Genomic DNA, 19,772 nt, shown 5'->3' with positions numbered 1-19,772 from the left:
GAGTCTTGATAACTTCTGGAAGGTCACACCTTTTTTGGGGAGCCCTAAATGGAGGCAGAGGAAAATCCCTCCACCTGAACATGCACTTAACGCATTCCAGATTACACCGGATGTCGGGTGTTTAATATGGGAGCCGAATGTCTGTCAGAGCCGCCGGGTGGCCACTGTATTATACAGCAGAGACCCTGCAGCAATGCCGGCGATCAGTGCCCACATGGACAAAGCTGACTGCGGCGCCAAAATGGGGCGGTCGATCCATAGCCATGACAGCTGGAAGCCAATTGAAGGGCCTCAGCCTTGTCCTTAATTCATTTCTATTACAAGCTGCACTATGCAGCCCGTATTAGAAGTGCCGCAATTGTACAATGCAAGGGGGGAAAGGGGGTCTAAAAATTACGTTATGATGTCAGAATACAGAAACACCAAGAAATATTTTTGCAAAGTTTTGGATTTTTTTTTTTTAAGACTCACTCATAAGTTTAACACTATACAAGTTTGGTATCCCGGGAATCAGAGCGGGCCATAGAATCCAGGGGACGGCATTATGTTAACACCATAACAAAACCCTATGAAAGTCATAAATGCAGTTTTTCTTCAATTCCACCCCATATTCCAGCTTCCCAGCACGTCAAATGCAAGATTAAATGGTAACATGACAAAGTACAATTTGTCCCACAAAAATGGAGTTTGGAAGGCGGAGAGTCAAAAACAAAAATGGCTGCAGCAGGAAGGGGTTAAACAGGAGCCTATGGGGACAGATCTGCACCATGTAGATAAGGCATACGCCTGGGTGCAAAAGTCTGTAATTGGGCCCCAGTGAACATGTGCTGGCCCAAATTTGCCAGAACAGGCCTGAATTTTTGGAAACACGGACAGCAAATCCGGGCGTAGCCCAACTTTGATGAGAGGAACTGCGGAGTCAGTGAAGAGGTCGCTGGTCACATGACACTGGCAAGGACCAGAGAAGAGGAAAGAACCGGATGGATAAAGATCAGATTTACATCACGTGACCAGAGGACACAAATCACAGAGAGTTCCACTTTAACATTGTATCAGACTTTTTTTTTTGCTTAACAGTTTTTCTTCATAGTGACCCCACCCCCCACCAAAAAAAAAAAAAAAAAAAAAAAAAAAAAAAAAAAAAACACACACTACTACACATAAGCCCCTCACCTCATTGTCAGAGTCCTCTCCGGCCTCCACTTCTGGGTCTGGAATAACCATCTATAACCAAAAAAATAAAAGCAAAACTGAAGCAAATCCACCATTGAAATGTTTAAACCCAACTCCTATCTAACCAGCAGAACTACAACTCCCAGCATGCCCAGACTTTAAGGACCTGAGCTCCAAACAACTGCATTACAAAATCTTAGAAAATAACCCGCTCATTGTGTACTGCAAATACTTTGGAGCTATACACTACAGGTGGGGGGGCGCTGTTGTATTAAAGTCTATGGTAAAGACAGAGTGGTCATAAGTGGTACTGCAAGAGGTAAAGTTTTAGATCGGGTGGAAACCGCGCTCTGATGATCAACCCTTCATGACAAACAGCAAAACAATAGGTCTGCAAAATGTTCTATAACATGATCTTCATTACACAGACGGTAAGAGTCCCCCTTTAAACGACACCATTGGTTCAGCTCATGTACTAAGCGGTGTAGTATTCGTGGTCGGCGCGGAGGATTTGTGTCGTAGTACTTAGTAGTAGTAGTAGCCCATACACATCACATACCTTCCACCTTAGTGCTATACCGTCCTCTCTTCCCAGTGGAAGGACAAGATTTCTAGCCTGAGATCGTTTACTTAATGAGTTGATTTAGAGGCCACACCCACTTTTAATTAACCCCCGCACTCTTGATGTGGTTCCCACTTGCACAACCAGGTGACTATTCCCAGCAGGGTTGTCACGTCTGGTCAGTCTGGGAATGTCATATATATATAATATATCTGTGCCAGAGATTCCCGGCTCCTTATCTCTGGCCGTTGTGTTCCTGTTCTAGATCTGCGGGGCGTTATTACGGTTTAGGGGTGTTACTTGTACCCCACCATTATCTATTTTGGATTATTTTTGTCTCCAAGTTCCCCTGTTCTAACCCATGAGGCGGCCATGACTGCGCCCGCACGAGTCCCTTTAGTAACTTTTGTTTCTGCTCCTCTAATCCTTGCTGTGGTCTGATAATCCCCAAAACACCTCCATATTCCAGTTCCTTATGGCAGGGTCCTCGCTGTATTACAAAGGGTTAACCAGCGACCGCGTCGCCCTGAGACTCCTTCACTATTGAAGCTTTGGTCGCCCTATAGGCCTGGTTTTATTCTCTCAGGGTAAGGATGGCGCCCTCAGACGTCTATCTTACCATAGAGGTGGTCGGGATATAGCGGTATACAGTGTGGTGAGCGTTATATAGGTCCGTAAATGTCTCACCATACAGACACCATTGTTGTATACGGATTAATGCAGCACAGGCCCAATGGACGTCATGTGACTAGGCCTCATTCGCTGCTCCGTGACATCCATTTTGCCAGTCATTCATGTCCCGTTATGCAGGGTACGTCATTGTACTCCGGAGGTAAACACACAGGGGCGGGTTTATTGAGACTAGCGTGTCATACACCAGTCTTGACAAAGGCCCCACCTGGTGCAGGGAACGAGGGATTTATGAAGACTCCGACCTTCTCATACGTCAGCCGCACGTCCCAGTGCTCAAATCCAGATCTGCACCAGTAAAGGAACCGAAGTAGATTTCCATTATAACTCAGAAAACTGGCACAAGCGATAAGAAATGTCAGGCCGAGATGTCTCCACCCAGGCCCATGTGCACACAATGTGGAAAGTGAGGCACAGAACGGGGGTTGGGGCGTACATTTGGTGCAAGGAAGGTCCACAATGTCCACCCAGATTGGTAAATTTTCCTGCCTTTAGACGTATTCTCCAAGTCGACTGCGCATGCCTGCAGCCACAAGAAAAATGGCCTGCTGGCCATTTTTTTGTGACCGGCGGGCATGCGCAGTCGGTTCTGCCCGAGGCCTAGAAGTTTGACCGCCAGCGCCGGAAGAAGACGTGTGAAGAGGCCGTTCCTGAAGAAGATGGAGGTGGCACTGGAGAGTTCTCGTGCAGCATTGGGGACAAAAAAACGGGATTTCTACCGATCGGCGGCGCAGAGAAGACATCTAAAAGGTAAGAGAAGAATAGCCTTTCTTAAAGGGATCCTATCATTAAAAGTCATTTTTTTCTGGGTACCACGTAGGAGTAGCCTTAAGGCTATAAGTCTCCTACCTTTAGGCGTCTTCTCCGCGCCCCCATTCGCCTATAATCCCGGTTCTTGTTGGTATGCAAATGAGTTCTCTCGCAGCATTAGGGGCGGTCCTCCACGCTCAGACAACATTGGGGGCAGCCCCAATGCTGCGATAGAACTCATTTGCATACCGACAAGAACCGGAATTGTAGGCGAATGGGGGCGCGGAGAAGACGACTAAAGGTAGGAGACAAATAGCCTTTCTTAAGGCTATTCCTATGTGGTACCCAGAAAAAAATGACTTTTAATGATAGGATCCCTTTAAGAAAGGCTATTCTTCTCTTACCTTTAGATGTCTTCTCCGCGCCGCCGATCGGTAGAAATCCCGGTTTTCGCTCCAGTCTTCTTACAGCTGTTTCAAAGCAAAACGCGTGCGCAGGACGCGAGCACAGTCGACTTCACAAAAAAAATGGTCACCCGCATATGTGCACATGCGCCGTACACTCCTGTAGGTCTGTTCCAGAGACCTACAGGAGCGTACTGCACATGCGCGCATATGTGGCCGGTTCAGGTTGGTAAATTCGGCCAATACATAAGTTTCCCGGCCCAAACTCAACCGTGTGAAACCAGGCAAACAATATATACCTGACATTGTAAGCCTGGTTTCAAAAAGGTTATATGTTTTAGTCGGAGCTTCTCCCATCATGGCCAAACTTCTACAACATTGGCCAATTTCGGCATGGTGATCTTCTGAAGCCCCGTCCCGAGCTCCACCACCGCCTGGAGACCACTAACCGTAGAGCGGCGTTCCACGGCCATCGCTCGGCTACACTTAAGTGTCTACAAACAGAGATCACCACCACATTATGGAGACATGCACATGAATTTATTGAAGTCGTAAGCCTAATGGATGACGTCAGATGAGCGATGGCTAGTGATGGAATGGATGAGGTTCTAGAGGACACAACACTTATCCAACAATGAAGATGCTAGAACATTCCTGATCATCTCTAGTGGTCAACCATTGTAGCTACCGCTGGTACAGTAAGAAGAGTCTCCAGGGACGTCACCACCTATAGTCATCTCTGGAAAGACACTGGCTCAGTGGTTAAATGCGCAGGCCGATGGAGGACACAGAATCTAAACAGTGGCTCCAGGTAGGACAACAAAACCGCCCCGTTAGGAGGAGGAGGAGGAACAGTAGTGCAGACCAGCGCTAGGACAGGGACAGACATACGAGAACTGTTCACATTTTAATAGCGGCGGTCATGACTGAATCCATTCAATCTCGTTCTCAATCCATTTATTAAAAAAAAACAAGAGTAGTCCAGAGAGGTTTGAGATGGTGGAAGGCGGCTTCTCCCGCTCAGTGTTAGCTGCCAGTCACGGATATCGGGATGGAAGAAGGTTACAGCAGGTGTATCTAACCAGAAACGGTGGTATCTCATCCAGGGTTAAATACTCCAGGGCATCTGGAAGGCGCTGGCGGGGAGCGGGGTACAGTGTGTGGCTTCAAAGCTGCTTAGATACTTCTGTGCCTGTGGAGAGACAAACAGGGTAAACATTGAAGCTGGGGAACATTAAGCGTAGGACTGGAGTCCTGGGTTCGAATCCTGCCAAGGACAACATCTGCAAGGAGTTGTGTGGATTTCCTCCCATATTGCAAAGACGTTAAAAAAACAGTGTAGGATCATGCAGCAACGTCCCAGAGACGGTCAGGTCAGGACTCCTTCACGGACGTTGGTCAGTGGAGTCACATTGTGACCCCAACGGTGCTGACATCTCATTCGCTAACGTCAGTGAAGGAGTCGCAGAGTGACCCGGGGATCTTTGGTTGCAGCCAATGTCACCATGTAGCCTCAGCATAGGAAAGGGAGAACAACCAACCGTTTTGTGTACACAGCTCCGATGCAGATCTACAGACAAACCCCCGTGTAGTCCGATCCTGAAGACAGGTCTAATTTCACGCCATCTGCCCCCTGTTGTCTATATAGCGCTGACATACTCCACCATGGTGTACAGTTGTCACTGGTCAGATATAACCCAGGACCCCAGACGGGATAAATAAACACACAACTTCAGAATGAGACTGCACAGGGATTGTTTATAGTCTGTCACCGTAGAGAGGCACAGATGGGATTGAGCGCTGTACAGACAAAGGGGCAGATACTTTGTATTATTTAAGATGTACAGTCCTATGAAAAAGTTTGGGCACCCCTATTAATCTTAATAATTTTTAGTTCTAAATATTTTGGTATTTGCAACAGCCATTTCAGTTTGATATATCTAATAACTGATGGACACAGTAATATTTCAGGATTGAAATGAGGTTTATTGTACTAACAGAAAATGTGCAATATGCATTAAACCAAAATTTGACCGGTGCAAAAGTATGGGCACCTCAACAGAAAAGTGACATTAATATTTAGTACATCCTCCTTTTGCAAAGATAACAGCCTCTAGTCGCTTCCTGTAGCTTTTAATCAGTTCCTGGATCCTGGATGAAGGTATTTTGGACAAACAATTCAAGTTCAGTTAAGTTAGATGGTGGCCGAGCATGGACAGCCCGCTTCCAATCATCCCACAGATGTTCAATGATATTCAGGTCTGGGGACTGGGATGGCCATTCCAGAACATTGTAATTGTTCCTCTGCATGAATGCCTGAGGATTTGGAGCGGTGTTTTGGATCATTGTCTTGCTGAAATATCCATCCCCGGCGTAACTTCAACTTCGTCACTGATTCTTGAACATTATTCTCAAGAATCTGCTGATACTGAGTGGAATCCATGCGACCCTCAACTTTAACAAGATTCCCGATGCCGGCATTGGCCACACAGCCCCAAAGCATGATGGAACCTCCACCAAATTTTACAGTGGGTAGCATGTGTTTTTCTTGGAATGCTGTTTCTTTTTGGACGCCATGCATAACGCCTTTTTTTATAACCAGACAACTCAATTTTTGTTTCCAAAATGAAGCTGCCTTGTCCAAATGTGCTTTTTCATACCTCAGGCAACTCTATTTGTGGCGTACGTGCAGAAACGGCTTCTTTCTCATCACTCTCCCATACAGCTTCTATTTGTGCAAAGTGCGCTGTATAGTTGACCGATGCACAGTGACACCATCTGCAGCAAGATGATGCTGCAGCTCTTTGGAGGTGGTCTGTGGATTGTCCTTCACTGTTCTCACCATTCTTCTTCTCTGCCTTTCTGATATTTTTCTTGGCCTGCCACTTCTGGGCTTAACAAGAACTGTCCCTGTGCTCTTCCATTTCCTTACTATGTTCCTCACAGTGGAAACTGACAGGTTAAATCTCTGAGACAACGTTTTGTATCCTTCCCCTGAACAACTATGTTGAACAATCTTTGTTTTCAGATCATTTGAGAGTTGTTTTGAGTAGCCCATGATGCCACTCTTCAGAGGAGATTCAAATAGGAGATCAACTTGCAATTGGCCACCTTAAATACCTTTTCTCATGATTGGATACATCTGGCTATGAAGTTCAAAGCTCACTGAGGTTACAAAACCAATTTTGTGCTTCAGTAAGTCAGTAAAAAGTAGTTAGGAGTATTCAAATCAATAAAATGATAAGGGTGCCCATACTTTTGCACCGGTCAAATTTTGGTTTAATGCATATTGCACATTTTCTGTTAGTACAATAAACCTCATTTCAATCCTGAAATATTACTGTGTCCATCAGTTATTAGATATATCAAACTGAAATGGCTGTTGCAAACACCAAAATATTTAGAACTAAAAATGATTAAGATTAATAGGGGTGCCCAAACTTTTTCATAGGACTGTAATTGTGGAATCTAAAACAAGACTGGATACAAAGTCAAGCCCGGTTCACATCTGCTTATGTATTCTGTCTGGAAGGAGTCCGCATGGAGACACCCCACCCCCGAACGGAATACAAGTGCAACTGCAAGGGCTGTGGACATATCCTGAAAGTGCACAGTGGTCTTCTAAGACTCAGAACGAGGTGAAGGAAAGCAGGTCTGCCTTATAAAAGAAGTGACATGGCTGACTGTCATACAGGAGGAATGTGGCAGGGTGGGGTGTGAATGTAACCACGGGTGTGTACAGTAAACAAGCCGAAGAGCCGAGCTCCGGGGCAGAATGTAAGGCGGGGATGAAAGAAGAAGATGTGAGATACGTACAAGGTATAGGGCCAGCTGCTGCCGTCCTTCTGTACTCATCTCATCCCCTAAAGGAACAGGAAGAGAAAAGTGTCAGCGGCAAAAAAGAAGAACCAACAATGACCCAGGAGATAAAGGTGCTAAAATACAGTATATAGAGCTACATCCAGTATATATAGAGCTACATCCAGTATATATAGAGCTACATCCAGTATATATAGAGATACATCCAGTATATATAGAGCCTCTAAATACAGCCATAATGCTTCTAAGTCCAGCCCCATCAGTATATACTGTATATAGTGCAGTATATAGGGTGGACACTAGGATCGGAGCTGGCTGAATATCTCATAGTATTGCCAGGGGTCGTTCTCTTCTCCTAGGAACTCTTCTGTCCTGACCCCTCACCAGGCATTATGGGGGCACCAGGCACTCACCTACTGTCCATGGATATTGTCCTAAATTCTCCGCTTTATATGACTCTAGGACAGACAGACACCAGTCCTCCTCTACCCCGAACTGACTCAGTACAGAAGCTGATGGAGACAAGACGGAAAGAGACATTCAGTATAAAGACGACAGAACTGCAGAAGGAGGATCAAAGCCAGACGACGGTCCTGAATGTGGGAGAGGACGGCGCCGACTCACCTTCTTCTTCTGGAGTGGAGGCCGAGAGCCACTGCCTGACCGCCCCCCTGCCCTCCTCCGTCATCACATTGGGGTAACTGCAGACACAAAAAGAGAAGTTAGGAGATGGAGATGGTTCACACTGCTGGTTCTCGCTGCGTCCTCCTCGATCTCTAAATCTATGAAGGCCGCAGACTTGATCTGAGTCTTAATCTTAAATTCCTAGCCTAAAAGTAAGACTAAGATCGCGGCTGCGGAGTCAGAGCCATTTAAAGTGACAGTGTCCCGGAATGTGTCTCGCTCGGGGTGACCTGTAACCCACTTTGCTTTAGTGGGTTAAACTCCCGCCATCGGCCATACCATTACATTAGATATCAAGAAGAACTTAAGGGATTTATTCAGAATTAAGATGCTGATGACTTCTCCTTAGGATAGGACTTATATATCGGACCCCCATCAATCAGATGAGATCGGGAGCTCTGGCCAGTATTACAGATGAAAGCTTCAGATACAGTTGCTCGGATACACTCACCGATGCTGAAGTAGACTGAGGAGAAGGTCGTTCCCTCGGTTTGATGCAATGTCGTCTGGGTTTCTGGAAACAAGAATAAAGCATGAAGGCGGCCATGTTTCTCCTAGGCTTATTTCTAACACACCCTCCCTTAGACTCACGTGGTTGTGATGATTTCATCCTTTGTTCTTCTGATCAGTAATATGGGACCCTGGTACCTACGGAAAGCGGAGAGGATCATTTGTACAGCCAAATATCTCACACCCATGGAGGGGCCATGAAAAAATATAGACACATAATCCGCACTCTTATGGATCGAGGCAAAAGAAAAGGGGAAATTATTTTATCTAGATCCAGAATAAATCCAGACAGGACTCCTAGCGGAGACAGAGTCCGGACTTCCCTGCCCACATGGGATGAGCGGCAGCTTTCCCTGTATCCTGACAGGCTCAATGTAATAGCAGCCATCAGAAATCTCCTCTTTCCGTAGATCCGGGACGTTACCTGCAGAGCTGCTCCGCGTTGTTAAGGTTCAGATACTTCCGCACGGTCCTGGTTACAAGTCCTCCTATGGCAAAAAAAATACACGTGGAGAATTAATGTGAGCGGGATCCGATGTCACTTGTTGTCACTTTGTACACATGACAATTTCTATACAGTTGTAATTCCGCCAGGCCTAAGCCTAGCCCTGCACTAGTGGACTGTTGCCTAAAGCTGGGGCTAGACAGACACTATGGCTGCCGCTCCCATCACATGACCCAGGATCTAAGTGTCGCCCTGAGATGCCTTCACTAATATAAATGAAAGGAGTCGCCACGACCCTGAAGAGGCTACGAATGAGGTTTATAGTCATGACAAAAAATAAAAAATAAAAGGGGCAACGTGGTGGCTCAGTGGTTAGCACTGCAGCCTTGCAGCACCGGAGTCCTGGGTTCAAATCCTGCCAAGGACATCTGCAAGGAGCTTGCATGTTAGGAAAAAAAAATGTAGATTGTGAGTCCTAAAAGGGACTCACAATCTACAGTAACAAAAAATAAACTTTAATTACTGTCATTAGCCTAAGCCTGCGTGCAGGCCTAGCCTAAACCAACCAATGTTAGACCCATGGGTGCCATTAGGATATGTAGGATGAATGATGGGTGAGGGAGGGGATCGTAATAGATCAAGGTGGAATGTTTTGTGCTCGCCTCATCCCCAAGTATAGGAGACGAGTTCGGCATCACTAGTAGAGATGAGCGAATACTATTCGAAACTCTAGTTTCGAATACCTCGCTCCCATAGGAATGAATGGGAGTGGGCGAACTGCAAGAGGTTAAGCGCCGGCTGCTCCCATTCATTGCTATGGAGCGAGGTATTCGAAACTGCAGTTTTGAACACTATTCGCTCATCTCTAATCACTAGGTGTCAGTCCCAGCCGCCCCATAGCAGTAACATGAGCGCCAGTCGCACTCGGGTTTCACTTACATGGAGGACTTTCAGTTTCCTGATCACAGCGGTTCAAACCCTAGCGAGGTGACATTTAATGGGGTTGTCCCATCATGGACACGTATCCTCTGTCCTGTGGATAGGGGATAAGTGTCCAATAGCTGGGACCCCAACAGGAGGACTGAAAATCTCCCACAGCACTCCTAGTGAATGGAGCACCAGCGTGGTTGCAAAAACTCACTCCATTCACTTCTATGGGGTTGCCAGGACTCATTCGCCCTATCCTGTGTCCATAGTGGCACCACACCTTTAATGAGACAATCCCTTTCAATCATAATGCATAGACACACACATGCAAACCATGAAAGATACAGATGGTGTTTGCACAGGACCGCTCCACCAGCATTTAATAATAAAAGGTTCTCACTCCAACTTTCTGGCATCACTTTCAAAGCGAGGGGAACAAGGTCATCAAAGGAGGCGTCAAGGATAACAGCGCTGAGGTCTGGATAGGACATAGCGGCCCATGTAGCTGTAAAATAGAAATGATCCATGAATCTATAGGTCACATTCTTAGTAGCCCCATGTACCCCCTTGCTGGCCTCCTCATATACCACTGACAGCTCTTACTTCCAATATCCATTCTGTTTCAATTTTAACATCTTCTAACCCAACTCAAAGTATTCTGTCTGTCCTATGTGCTAGCGGCTCCTGTCTCACACCTGTAAAGCCCCCGATAGACCAGGCATACACAATGATGTCCTGCAGCTTGAAGCCCAGTCTGTACACAGCATACTGCACCACCGCATCCATGGCATTGGCTTCATTCTGAGGAAATGGTACACCCTATGGGAAGGAAAGGCACATCTATAAATAGATTCCACAGCTCTTCTACGCACATCAGTTGTGGGAGGGAGAAACTATGCAAAGTGAATATTGGGGGCTCGTCCGGGACAACGAGTGACTCAGAAATGTGGGAAAATCCCACGGCAAACATATTAGCTAGGTCAACTTACGTTTTCAGATCTTACTGAACTACTGATCCGAAACTTACCGTACTGCCTGCAAATCCAGGATGATTCCATCCAAGGACGGAATAACCAGCTGAAATATAAAACCCAGTGTTAGTGCAATTCGTGTGAAAACTTAAGCAATTAAAGGGGATGGACCATGAATTAAATTTATCCCCTATCCACAAGGATGTAATGAAATCAATGAGCCCCATCAATGATCACAAAAAAGTGAGTCCCTTGGTTTGAAAGGATGAAGTCACACGTGCTCGCTGACACGCCATTAATACCACTATTGGATTGCCAAAGAGAAGCAGAGTACAGTGCTCGGATCTGCCAGCAGTGCACAAAAGCAGCCTCTCTCAACACAACCACACAAGCAGATATGGGATGAACACCTTGTGACAGAGTATCACAAAATCATATTGTTTCGATCAGCTGTTTGTCTCGGCATACGGTAAGTTAAGAGAAACAGTAAGATAAGATATCTGAATATGTACGGTAAGTTAAGAGAAACAGTAAGATAAGATATCTGAATATGTAAGAACCAGGAATTCTCTCACCTTCAAGTGGAGTAGAAATGCAGCCAACCTCGTAGAAGCCAGCGTTGCCCTCACAGCATATAACCTGTTTGGAGTGAGAGACGTTGGGATTGGCATTTAGAGGAACCAGAAACACATCTGTATTCTGTAAATCAAGTGAGTGACTTCAGACTGAAGGAAAGCGGATGCTATTCTTACCAGTTTTGAGCCATTATGTTCGCCGGAGCTCCTGCGGTCTACAAACATGGTGTCGATTTCATTTCCGTCACAAGCCAGGAGCTTGGCTCGTTTCCCATTATACTAGGAGAGAGGGGAACATGAGGAGTCCCATTATATGGGAGTGAGGACACCAGGGGCAGGAATGAGCAGATACCGAACACGTCTTGTGTCATACTCACCTCTTCTACAAGACGGGCCTGTCCCTGTAATAACATGGGCATGAGAGCCTTCTGTAGAAGGTACACCGAACCCGGGTAGAGCATCCGTCTGCCAAACGAGTGAGCTACAACATAACTGTAGAAGAGAGATCTACATGAAACAAACCGCACAGTCACAGATACAGCAAAACATTTACATAAAAATAGATTCCCCCCCCCCCCATCTATGATCAGTTCAACTTTGACCTCTGAGTTCCCCGCCGATCCTGATAAGACGGTACACAGTTTTGCTGGCACAACACAGCTATGCTGCAGTTCCCTGCACAGCCAATTGAGGCACCAGAGTGCACAAAAAAAACAAAAACGGGGAGGAGGACGCAGCCAGTGAACCAGTGGGGTACAGATAAAGGGTATGGATAGATACTCTCTGTAAAGGGGTATTGCAGGAATGAATGAGTGATCCCCTACTCACTGTATAAGGGATAACTACTAGCCTGGGGGGGTGCATGACCACTGGTACCCCCATGATGACAAGAAGAGGGGTCCTGGGTATCACCATATGAATGGAAAGGCCTCTCCGTCACTTCTATGAGATTCTGGACACAGCCCTCAATGATCTGACATTCAATAAGTGAAGACTCCCACTGATCATCCCTATATTAGTAGGAGGATATCCCTTTAAAAGGATCAGCCTCATGAGGACAACTCCTTTAAAGTGCCAGTCTTGTAAAAAAAAAAAACAAAAAAAAAAACACCAATGTAGGTTGAGCTTATGAGTCCAAGTCCTTCTTAAAAGGAGGTCATGGCACAAGTTTGGGAAGAGAGTCCTGTCAACCCCATCTTTGGAGAGGAGCCATTATGAGACCAGCGCCCCCCATTACTTATGTGCCATCTACGTGCCAATATCTGATCCATATGATACCTACCATGTCGCAGTTAGACCGACAACTGAATTAGAAGCCAGTGGATCACAAAACTTACCAGACTGCACATATTTAAGGCGACACCTGCCCCATACTGTACCTGGTTATCTGACAAGGCAGCTTCTGCCCCCGCTGGAAGAAACTGTCCACTGCGCCTCGTGTCCGGGGTTCGGGCTTGAGCAGAGGTACGCCTCCTGTCAGCCCGAGCTTCTGGTGATCTTTACTAAGAGGAGACAACAAATAGTTAATGATGTAGCCTTCACCTCTAGACACACCTTATACACCTGGCACCTTACAGACGTACCTGCTGGTCTCATCCCATCGGAAATCCACTGGCCAACTGCGGAAGTCAAAGTTGAAATTGGACAACATTTTCTGTGAAGAGAGAAAAAAACGTTCTGAATGTCTAAGAAGCCAAATGTCCCGGTCACAACGTCACAGAGGAAAACATCGCACGGCCTCTCCATCACTTCTATGGGATGCTGGACACAGGCGGCAATGAGCTCTGGCAATCCTATAGTGAATGATTGGGCAGCAGTGGACTCGCTCAACTCGCCATTTAAAGGGATTCTACCATTAAAATCTCATTTTTTTTGTCGATCACATGTAGGAATAGCCTTAAGAATTGCTATTCTTCTCCTACCTTTAGATGTCTTCTCTGCGCCGCTGTTCAGTAGAAATGCCGGTTTTCGTCGATATGCAAATGAGTTTTCTCACAGCACTGGGGGCGGTTCCCAGCACTCAAACAGCACTGGGGGCGTCCACAATGCTGTCAGAGAACTCTCCAGCGCCACCTCCATCTTCTTCAGGAATGGACTCTGCATGCGTCTTCTTCCAGCGCTGGTGATCAAACTTGCCTCGGGCAAAGCTGATTACGCATGCCCATAGGCCACAAGAAAATGGCCGCTTACTTACTTTTTCTTGTGGCCTGTGGGCATGCACAGTCGGCTCTGCCCGAGGCCTAGAAGTTTGAACCCAGCTCCGGAAGAAGATGCGCAGAGAGGCCGTTCCTGAAGAAGATGGAGGCGGCGATGGAGAGTTCTCTCACAGCATTAAGGACGCCCCCAGTGCTGTCTGAGCGCTGGGGCCCGCCCCCCAGTGCTGCGAGAGAACTCATTTGCATACAGATGCAAACTGGGATTTCTACCTAATGGTGGCACAGAGAAGACATCTAAAGATAGCCTGTCTTAAGGTTATTCCTAAGTGTTATCTACAAAAAAAAAAATTGATTTTAATGGTAGAATCCCTTTAAAAAGAGACTCCGGCCCATGTCCAGCTCTAAAGACAAGTCGCCCCCGCGTCTCCCCATGACAGGGCTACATACACACGTGATAGCCGTTACCTTGTTCTCTGGACAATCATCCATCTTGGTTCTCTGTAAAATGCTGATAAATTGAATATACTGAGGATTGCTCCACCTGCCCAAACCTAGAAAGAAAGAGAAAGCCGCAATGAACCGACATCCGGTCACCTCCAACCTATCGCCTTGGGGAAGCTCAAGCTACGAGCCGAGGAGGCGACAAGCAAGGTAGGGCCATATTGTCTTTCCTCAAGACCTCAGTACAACATAATAAGACCCCTGTATTATGCATAGCTCATGATAAGGGGCCCCTGTTGTAGATTTCCCATCAGGGCCCCGGAGCCTCTGGGCCAGAGGAACATTGTTTATTGGCGAGTGCTTTACCCGGTATCCGCCATAGTGCACTCTCTATATACAAGCTATATCTAACAGCTCGGTGCAGAGGAGGGTCTCACCTCTCAAACATGCTATTCCCGCCAGCAGGAACATAAGGGTTAAGCCGTACTGTGTTAGAGGTATCAGCCGGGTCGCCGTCACATACCCTGTAGTATAGAAGCAGCAGTTAGAATACAGTATATAGTATACACAGTGACGAGATATATTCAGCGCTGGAGCTTTACACAGTAGGAGTCTGCACCACATGTATGACAGCCTGCACGGATATGCGTCCTGTATACAACAGCACAGAGGACTGCAGGAGCAGGTGACTAAATGGATCATGTGAACGTGTAAGGGATTTTCGACAACCCATCTCCTTGCCTTGACCTGAGGGGATTTATCCAACAGGGCGGACCCTGGACCGGTATTATACAGAAGTGGTGACATGGTCTGGATGGTCCATTACGGTCACGTTCTCCGGACACTATTAGCACTCGGTCTTGAGGTGATGATTTGTTACTTGTGTCTTTTTTCGAGGACGCTTACGGATTTATTTTTACACTGACGTTACCTTGTTTTTTTTCCCATTGCTGATGGAGCCTCTGGAGACTCCGCAGTGTCTGCAATAACCTGGCAATCATGTGATCGCCAAGAGAGGAGAAGAAGCGTCATGGCCGCCTCCTGAGCTGTATAAGACAGCCTTGTGGAGTTATACACTGACCAGCCACATGCTTGACGTCATCTGACAGTCAGCAAGCTGCTATAACCCTTTCCCTGCCAGGGATGTACGTCCTATGTCCTGACAGGGTGACGCCTCAATAGCCAAGGACGTGTATGGGAGACATCATTGCTACCAATTCCGGCATCTCAAGATCTGTAAACGTGAGCAAGATGATCCAGGATGAAATATGAGACTCTTATGTCTGGATCACAATGCTACGTGCTCAGGATCCGGAGGTATACGCTGCAGATCTCGGTGTATCTACCTGCTTATATCTCCACACCTGTAGTGGGTAACATCGCTATCCTGGCATCACTTTAAAGAGGAGATTCTCATCTTTAAAATGAATGAATAAGCCCCGGTCCATGTTACTGGCCCTTATAGATCCAGAATTAAGGTCCCTCCTCTCCAGCCTCAGCCAAGACCTCAAGAGGAGGAGGGCGGGGAGCAAATAGGCTGCAATCATGTCAGATCGGTGCGGGGACCTTTGGCTATTTGGAGATACCTCTCGGCCTTACCTTTTCTGTACATATAGAAGGCAGCGAGGGGGGAGGAGTAGTAAGAAATGGTCCACAGGACAGATACCTGGAGGACAGAAGAAGATTTACCAGGGTTAACTACAACACAAATTAGATGTAGCCACTTTCTTAGTGTCGCCCCTCGATGATCCCCTACATAAGAGCAGGAACCTTATAGGTATATGGGCAAATACACCCCCCCTCCCCCCCGCTAAATCCCGCCTACTTCTCTCACTGCAGGAGTGAAAAATTGCCAAATAATTGCCATAATACAGCTGGTGGTAAAACTGCACAGACTGCTGGATAACTGCACCCTGGAGAAAGGCCTGGTGCCGAGCAGCTGATCAGTGCAGTTCTGGCGGCTGAAACCCTGGTGATCAGCCGGGGGTGACCATGTAAGACCAGGCTACACCGAGCCCCCCGCAATGTGAACAGCTCTTATAATGAAGGACAATCTCTTCTTATAGATCGGGGGTAGGGAACCTTCGGCTCTCCAGCTGCGGTGAAACTACAACTCCCAGCATGCTCCATTCACTTCCATGGGAGTTCCAAGAACAGCAGAGCCAGTATGCATGCTGGGAGTTGTAGTTTTGCAACAGCTGGAGAGTCGTACGTTCTCTACCCGTTATAGAGTGAGGGGGCCACAAATCAAACTGCCCCTCCCAAGCTCCTTGTTGTGGGGTCTGCAGTCACTACAGGTGGGTATATATAATTCTATATATATACAGGACTCACCCATGCCAGGATGCTGTCCGTGTGCTTCTCCAAAGCTTTTGGTTGATAAAAGGATTCCTGCAAAGTAGAAGAGAAAACCATTTCCTGAGGTCCGAGATATTTGCACCAGACATGTCCCCAAATCCACATGGAGCCTACTGCTACTCGCCACGGGGGGGTCTGCACAACAGGGACCCCCACAATCTGCTGGACACCAACCACCCCCGGGAATATAAAGTTGGGCCAAAGCAAACCTGCACTGGGACCCTCAGTCACGGGGAGAGCAGGGGTGCGCAGAGTGGTGCTGAGCATGTGGGACCACCACTCCAATCACTTTTTGCTCAGCAAGTCCCAAACCTTCCATTTGCACAGGGGAATCCTCATTCTGGGGGGTTCTCCCCAATCAGATACATTCCCCTATCCCCAGTGTTAGAGGTGCACCCTCAGCTAGCGCAGCAGATATGAAGACCAGCGCTGAAACCGCCAGGCTACAGAGATCTCCCACAATGCTCAGACTCTCTGCTGGCTGTCAGTGACTGGAAACACATTGCTGTTACCTGAGGCTCACCCCTGTGTCCATCTTTCTTCTCTTCTGCTCCTTTGGTGGCCTAGAACAGACAGAACGGCCATGGACAGCGCCCACTGACTAGAACGGGTCTCTCCAGTGTCCATGTTTGGTTTTTGCAAGAGTCAGCCTTCCATTGTGATAGGTGACAACCTGAGAGGGGACGTCTCGCAGGTGTTTCGGCATGGCCACACCCCCCTGTATTTCGGCTTCACCCTTGCGGTGACCTCGCACCCCCGATCTGTGACGTGGTCAGTGGGGGGTGCAGGGTCGGGTCGCTCGCTCTGCCGGGACTTGTCCCCATCTTTGCAGGAGCCTCCTGCACCTTAGTGGGGTCCTGGCAGGTGTCTCAGCACACAGAGGATTGTCCAGACTGTAACTGCAGCAAACCCTCAGCTGTGAGAAGTCTGCGCTGTTTCTCAGCCTGGGCAGGAAGGTTTCCATTCACTGACAGCAGCAGAGGGACAGAACCTGTCAGACGCTCCATTCTAGTGTGAGATCTCTAGGGGGCCCTCAGCCATAGGGGGGCCCGCACTGCACCTCTTACCCAGGAGCTCTCCGTGTCTCCTTCCTGCAGGGGCCGGCCTCTCCCGATGGCCGCCCGCCCGTTCACCCGGTAAACCCGATAGAGCCGCGGCCCCCGGATACACAGGTAGAGCAGCCCGAAGCTCCGGATCCATCTCCGCATGCGGCCCTCACCCCCGGCTGCCATGTTTCCCCTCTGACAGGCCCGGCCGGGACCGTTAGAAGAGAGCGGAGAGAAACAGCGGCGCCCTGACGTGACTGACACCTGCCCGGACCAATCAGCGCACACCAACAATAGACGGGGCGGGGCGCGCAGTGACAGCGGGGCGGGGCCTAGTAAGCTAAACCGGACATACGATTGGACAACGGCAGATATAGGCGGGGTCTAAAAGGGACGTGACTTCCAGATGTGTCGCTTAGCAACAGCAGAACGTATCAGGAGCGGGATAAATAGGGAAGTGAGTATCTGATTGGACGGAGCAGGCTCGGTGGGCGGAGAGAAGGTGAGAGAAGTCTATTTCCTGTTCATGTCCTAGCAACTGCGATAACATAACGTCACATGACCGGAAGTCGGGCTGTATGGCCGCCATTATTGCTGTAACCTGCAGTGGAGGGAGCAATTTATGAGGACATGTTGTCTATTCCCAACCATGTGCCACTCACAGCACAGTATAATGTCCCCGCACAGTAAATGTCACCACTATATACCCAGACTCCATAATGGCCCTATTAAAATGTCCCCCCAGTATAATGCACCCCTCAATATGGCCCCCACAGTATAATGCACCCCTCAATATGGCCCCCCCAGTATAATGCACCCCTCAATATGCCCCCCACAGTATAATGCACCCCTCAATATGCCCCCCCACAGTATAATGCACCCCTCAATATGCCCCCCACAGTATAATGCACCCCTCAATATGCCCCCCACAGTATAATGCACCCCTCAATATGCCCCCCCAGTATAATGCACCCCTCAATATGCCCCCCACAGTATAATGCACCCCTCAATATGCCCCCCACAGTATAATGCACCCCTCAATATGCCCCCCACAGTATAATGCACCCCTCAATATGCCCCCCACAGTATAATGCACCCCTCAATATGCCCCCCCCAGTATAATGCACCCCTCAATATGCCCCCCACAGTATAATGCACCCCTCAATATGCCCCCCACAGTATAATGCACCCCTCAATATGGCCCCCACAGTATAATGTCCCCGCACAGTAAATGTCACCCCTATATACCCAGACTCCATAATGGAGTCTAGAGTCTAATTTATGTAGTCCGGTGTCCATATTAAAATACCCCACAGTATAATGCACCCTCTATATGCCCCCACAGTATAATGCACCCCTCAATATGGCCCACAGTATAATGCACCCCTCAATATGCCCCCCCACAGTATAATGCACCCCTCAATATGGCCCCACAGTATAATGCACCCCTCAATATGCCCCCCCACAGTATAATGCACCCCTCAATATGGCCCCACAGTATAATGCACCCCTCAATATGCCCCCCACAGTATAATGTTCCCCTTAATATGGCCCCACAGTATAATGCACCCCTCAATATGCCCCCCACCATATAATGCACCCCTCAATATGCCCCCCACCGTATAATGCACCCCTCAATATGCCCCCCACAGTATAATGCACCCCTCAATATGCCCCCCACAGTATAATGCACCCCTCAATATGCCCCCCACAGTATAATGTTCCCCTTAATATGGCCCCACAGTATAATGCACCCCTCAATATGCCCCCCCACAGTATAATGCACCCCTCAATATGCCCCCCACCGTATAATGCACCCCTCAATATGCCCCCCATAGTATAATGCACCCCTCAATATGCCCCCCACAGTATAATGCACCCCTCAATATGCCCCCACAGTATAATGCACCTTTCAATATGGCCCCCACAGTATAATGCACCCCTCAATATGCCCCCCACAGTATAATGCACCCCTCAATATGCCCCCCACAGTATAATGCACCCCTCAATATGCCCCCACAGTATAATGCACCTTTCAATATGGCCCCCACAGTATAATGCACCCCTCAATATGCCCCCACAGTATAATGTCCCCCCGATAAACAGTGATGTGAAAAACCTCCTGAAATGCAAAACACAGATGCACGTAGACCTGGTGTGTGTCTTACCACAAAACCCCGAAACGCGTTGTCAATTCCAATAAGCGAAGATTTGTACTTGCATCTGTGTTTTGCATTTGAGCAGTGCGCCACCCAGGTTTT

General features: G+C 47.9%; 1 protein-coding gene across 1 annotated transcript; it reads right to left on the bottom strand.

Moving 5' to 3' along the window:
- Positions 1-4,095: 4,095 nt before the first annotated feature.
- On the bottom strand, positions 4,096-17,766 carry ABHD16A (abhydrolase domain containing 16A, phospholipase). The gene is made up of 20 exons (XM_075260365.1): positions 17,533-17,766; positions 16,442-16,498; positions 15,707-15,773; positions 14,545-14,631; positions 14,132-14,217; positions 13,094-13,164; positions 12,890-13,012; positions 11,888-12,002; positions 11,688-11,789; positions 11,511-11,574; positions 10,992-11,041; positions 10,660-10,783; positions 10,365-10,469; positions 9,017-9,080; positions 8,674-8,730; positions 8,534-8,596; positions 8,023-8,099; positions 7,812-7,910; positions 7,396-7,442; positions 4,096-4,771 (listed from the first exon to the last, which is right to left on the bottom strand). The coding sequence occupies exons 1-20, from the start codon at positions 17,695-17,697 to the stop codon at positions 4,688-4,690; spliced, it is 1,707 nt and encodes a 568-aa protein (XP_075116466.1). The 5' UTR covers positions 17,698-17,766; the 3' UTR covers positions 4,096-4,687.
- Between the last annotated feature and the right edge of the window lie 2,006 nt (positions 17,767-19,772).

The sequence above is a fragment of the Leptodactylus fuscus genome, chromosome 11 (assembly GCF_031893055.1).
Source record: "Leptodactylus fuscus isolate aLepFus1 chromosome 11, aLepFus1.hap2, whole genome shotgun sequence".
Taxonomy (NCBI): domain Eukaryota; kingdom Metazoa; phylum Chordata; class Amphibia; order Anura; family Leptodactylidae; genus Leptodactylus; species Leptodactylus fuscus.
The sequence above is the reverse complement of the archived record's forward strand: the minus strand, read 5'-3'. Positions and strand labels throughout refer to the sequence as shown.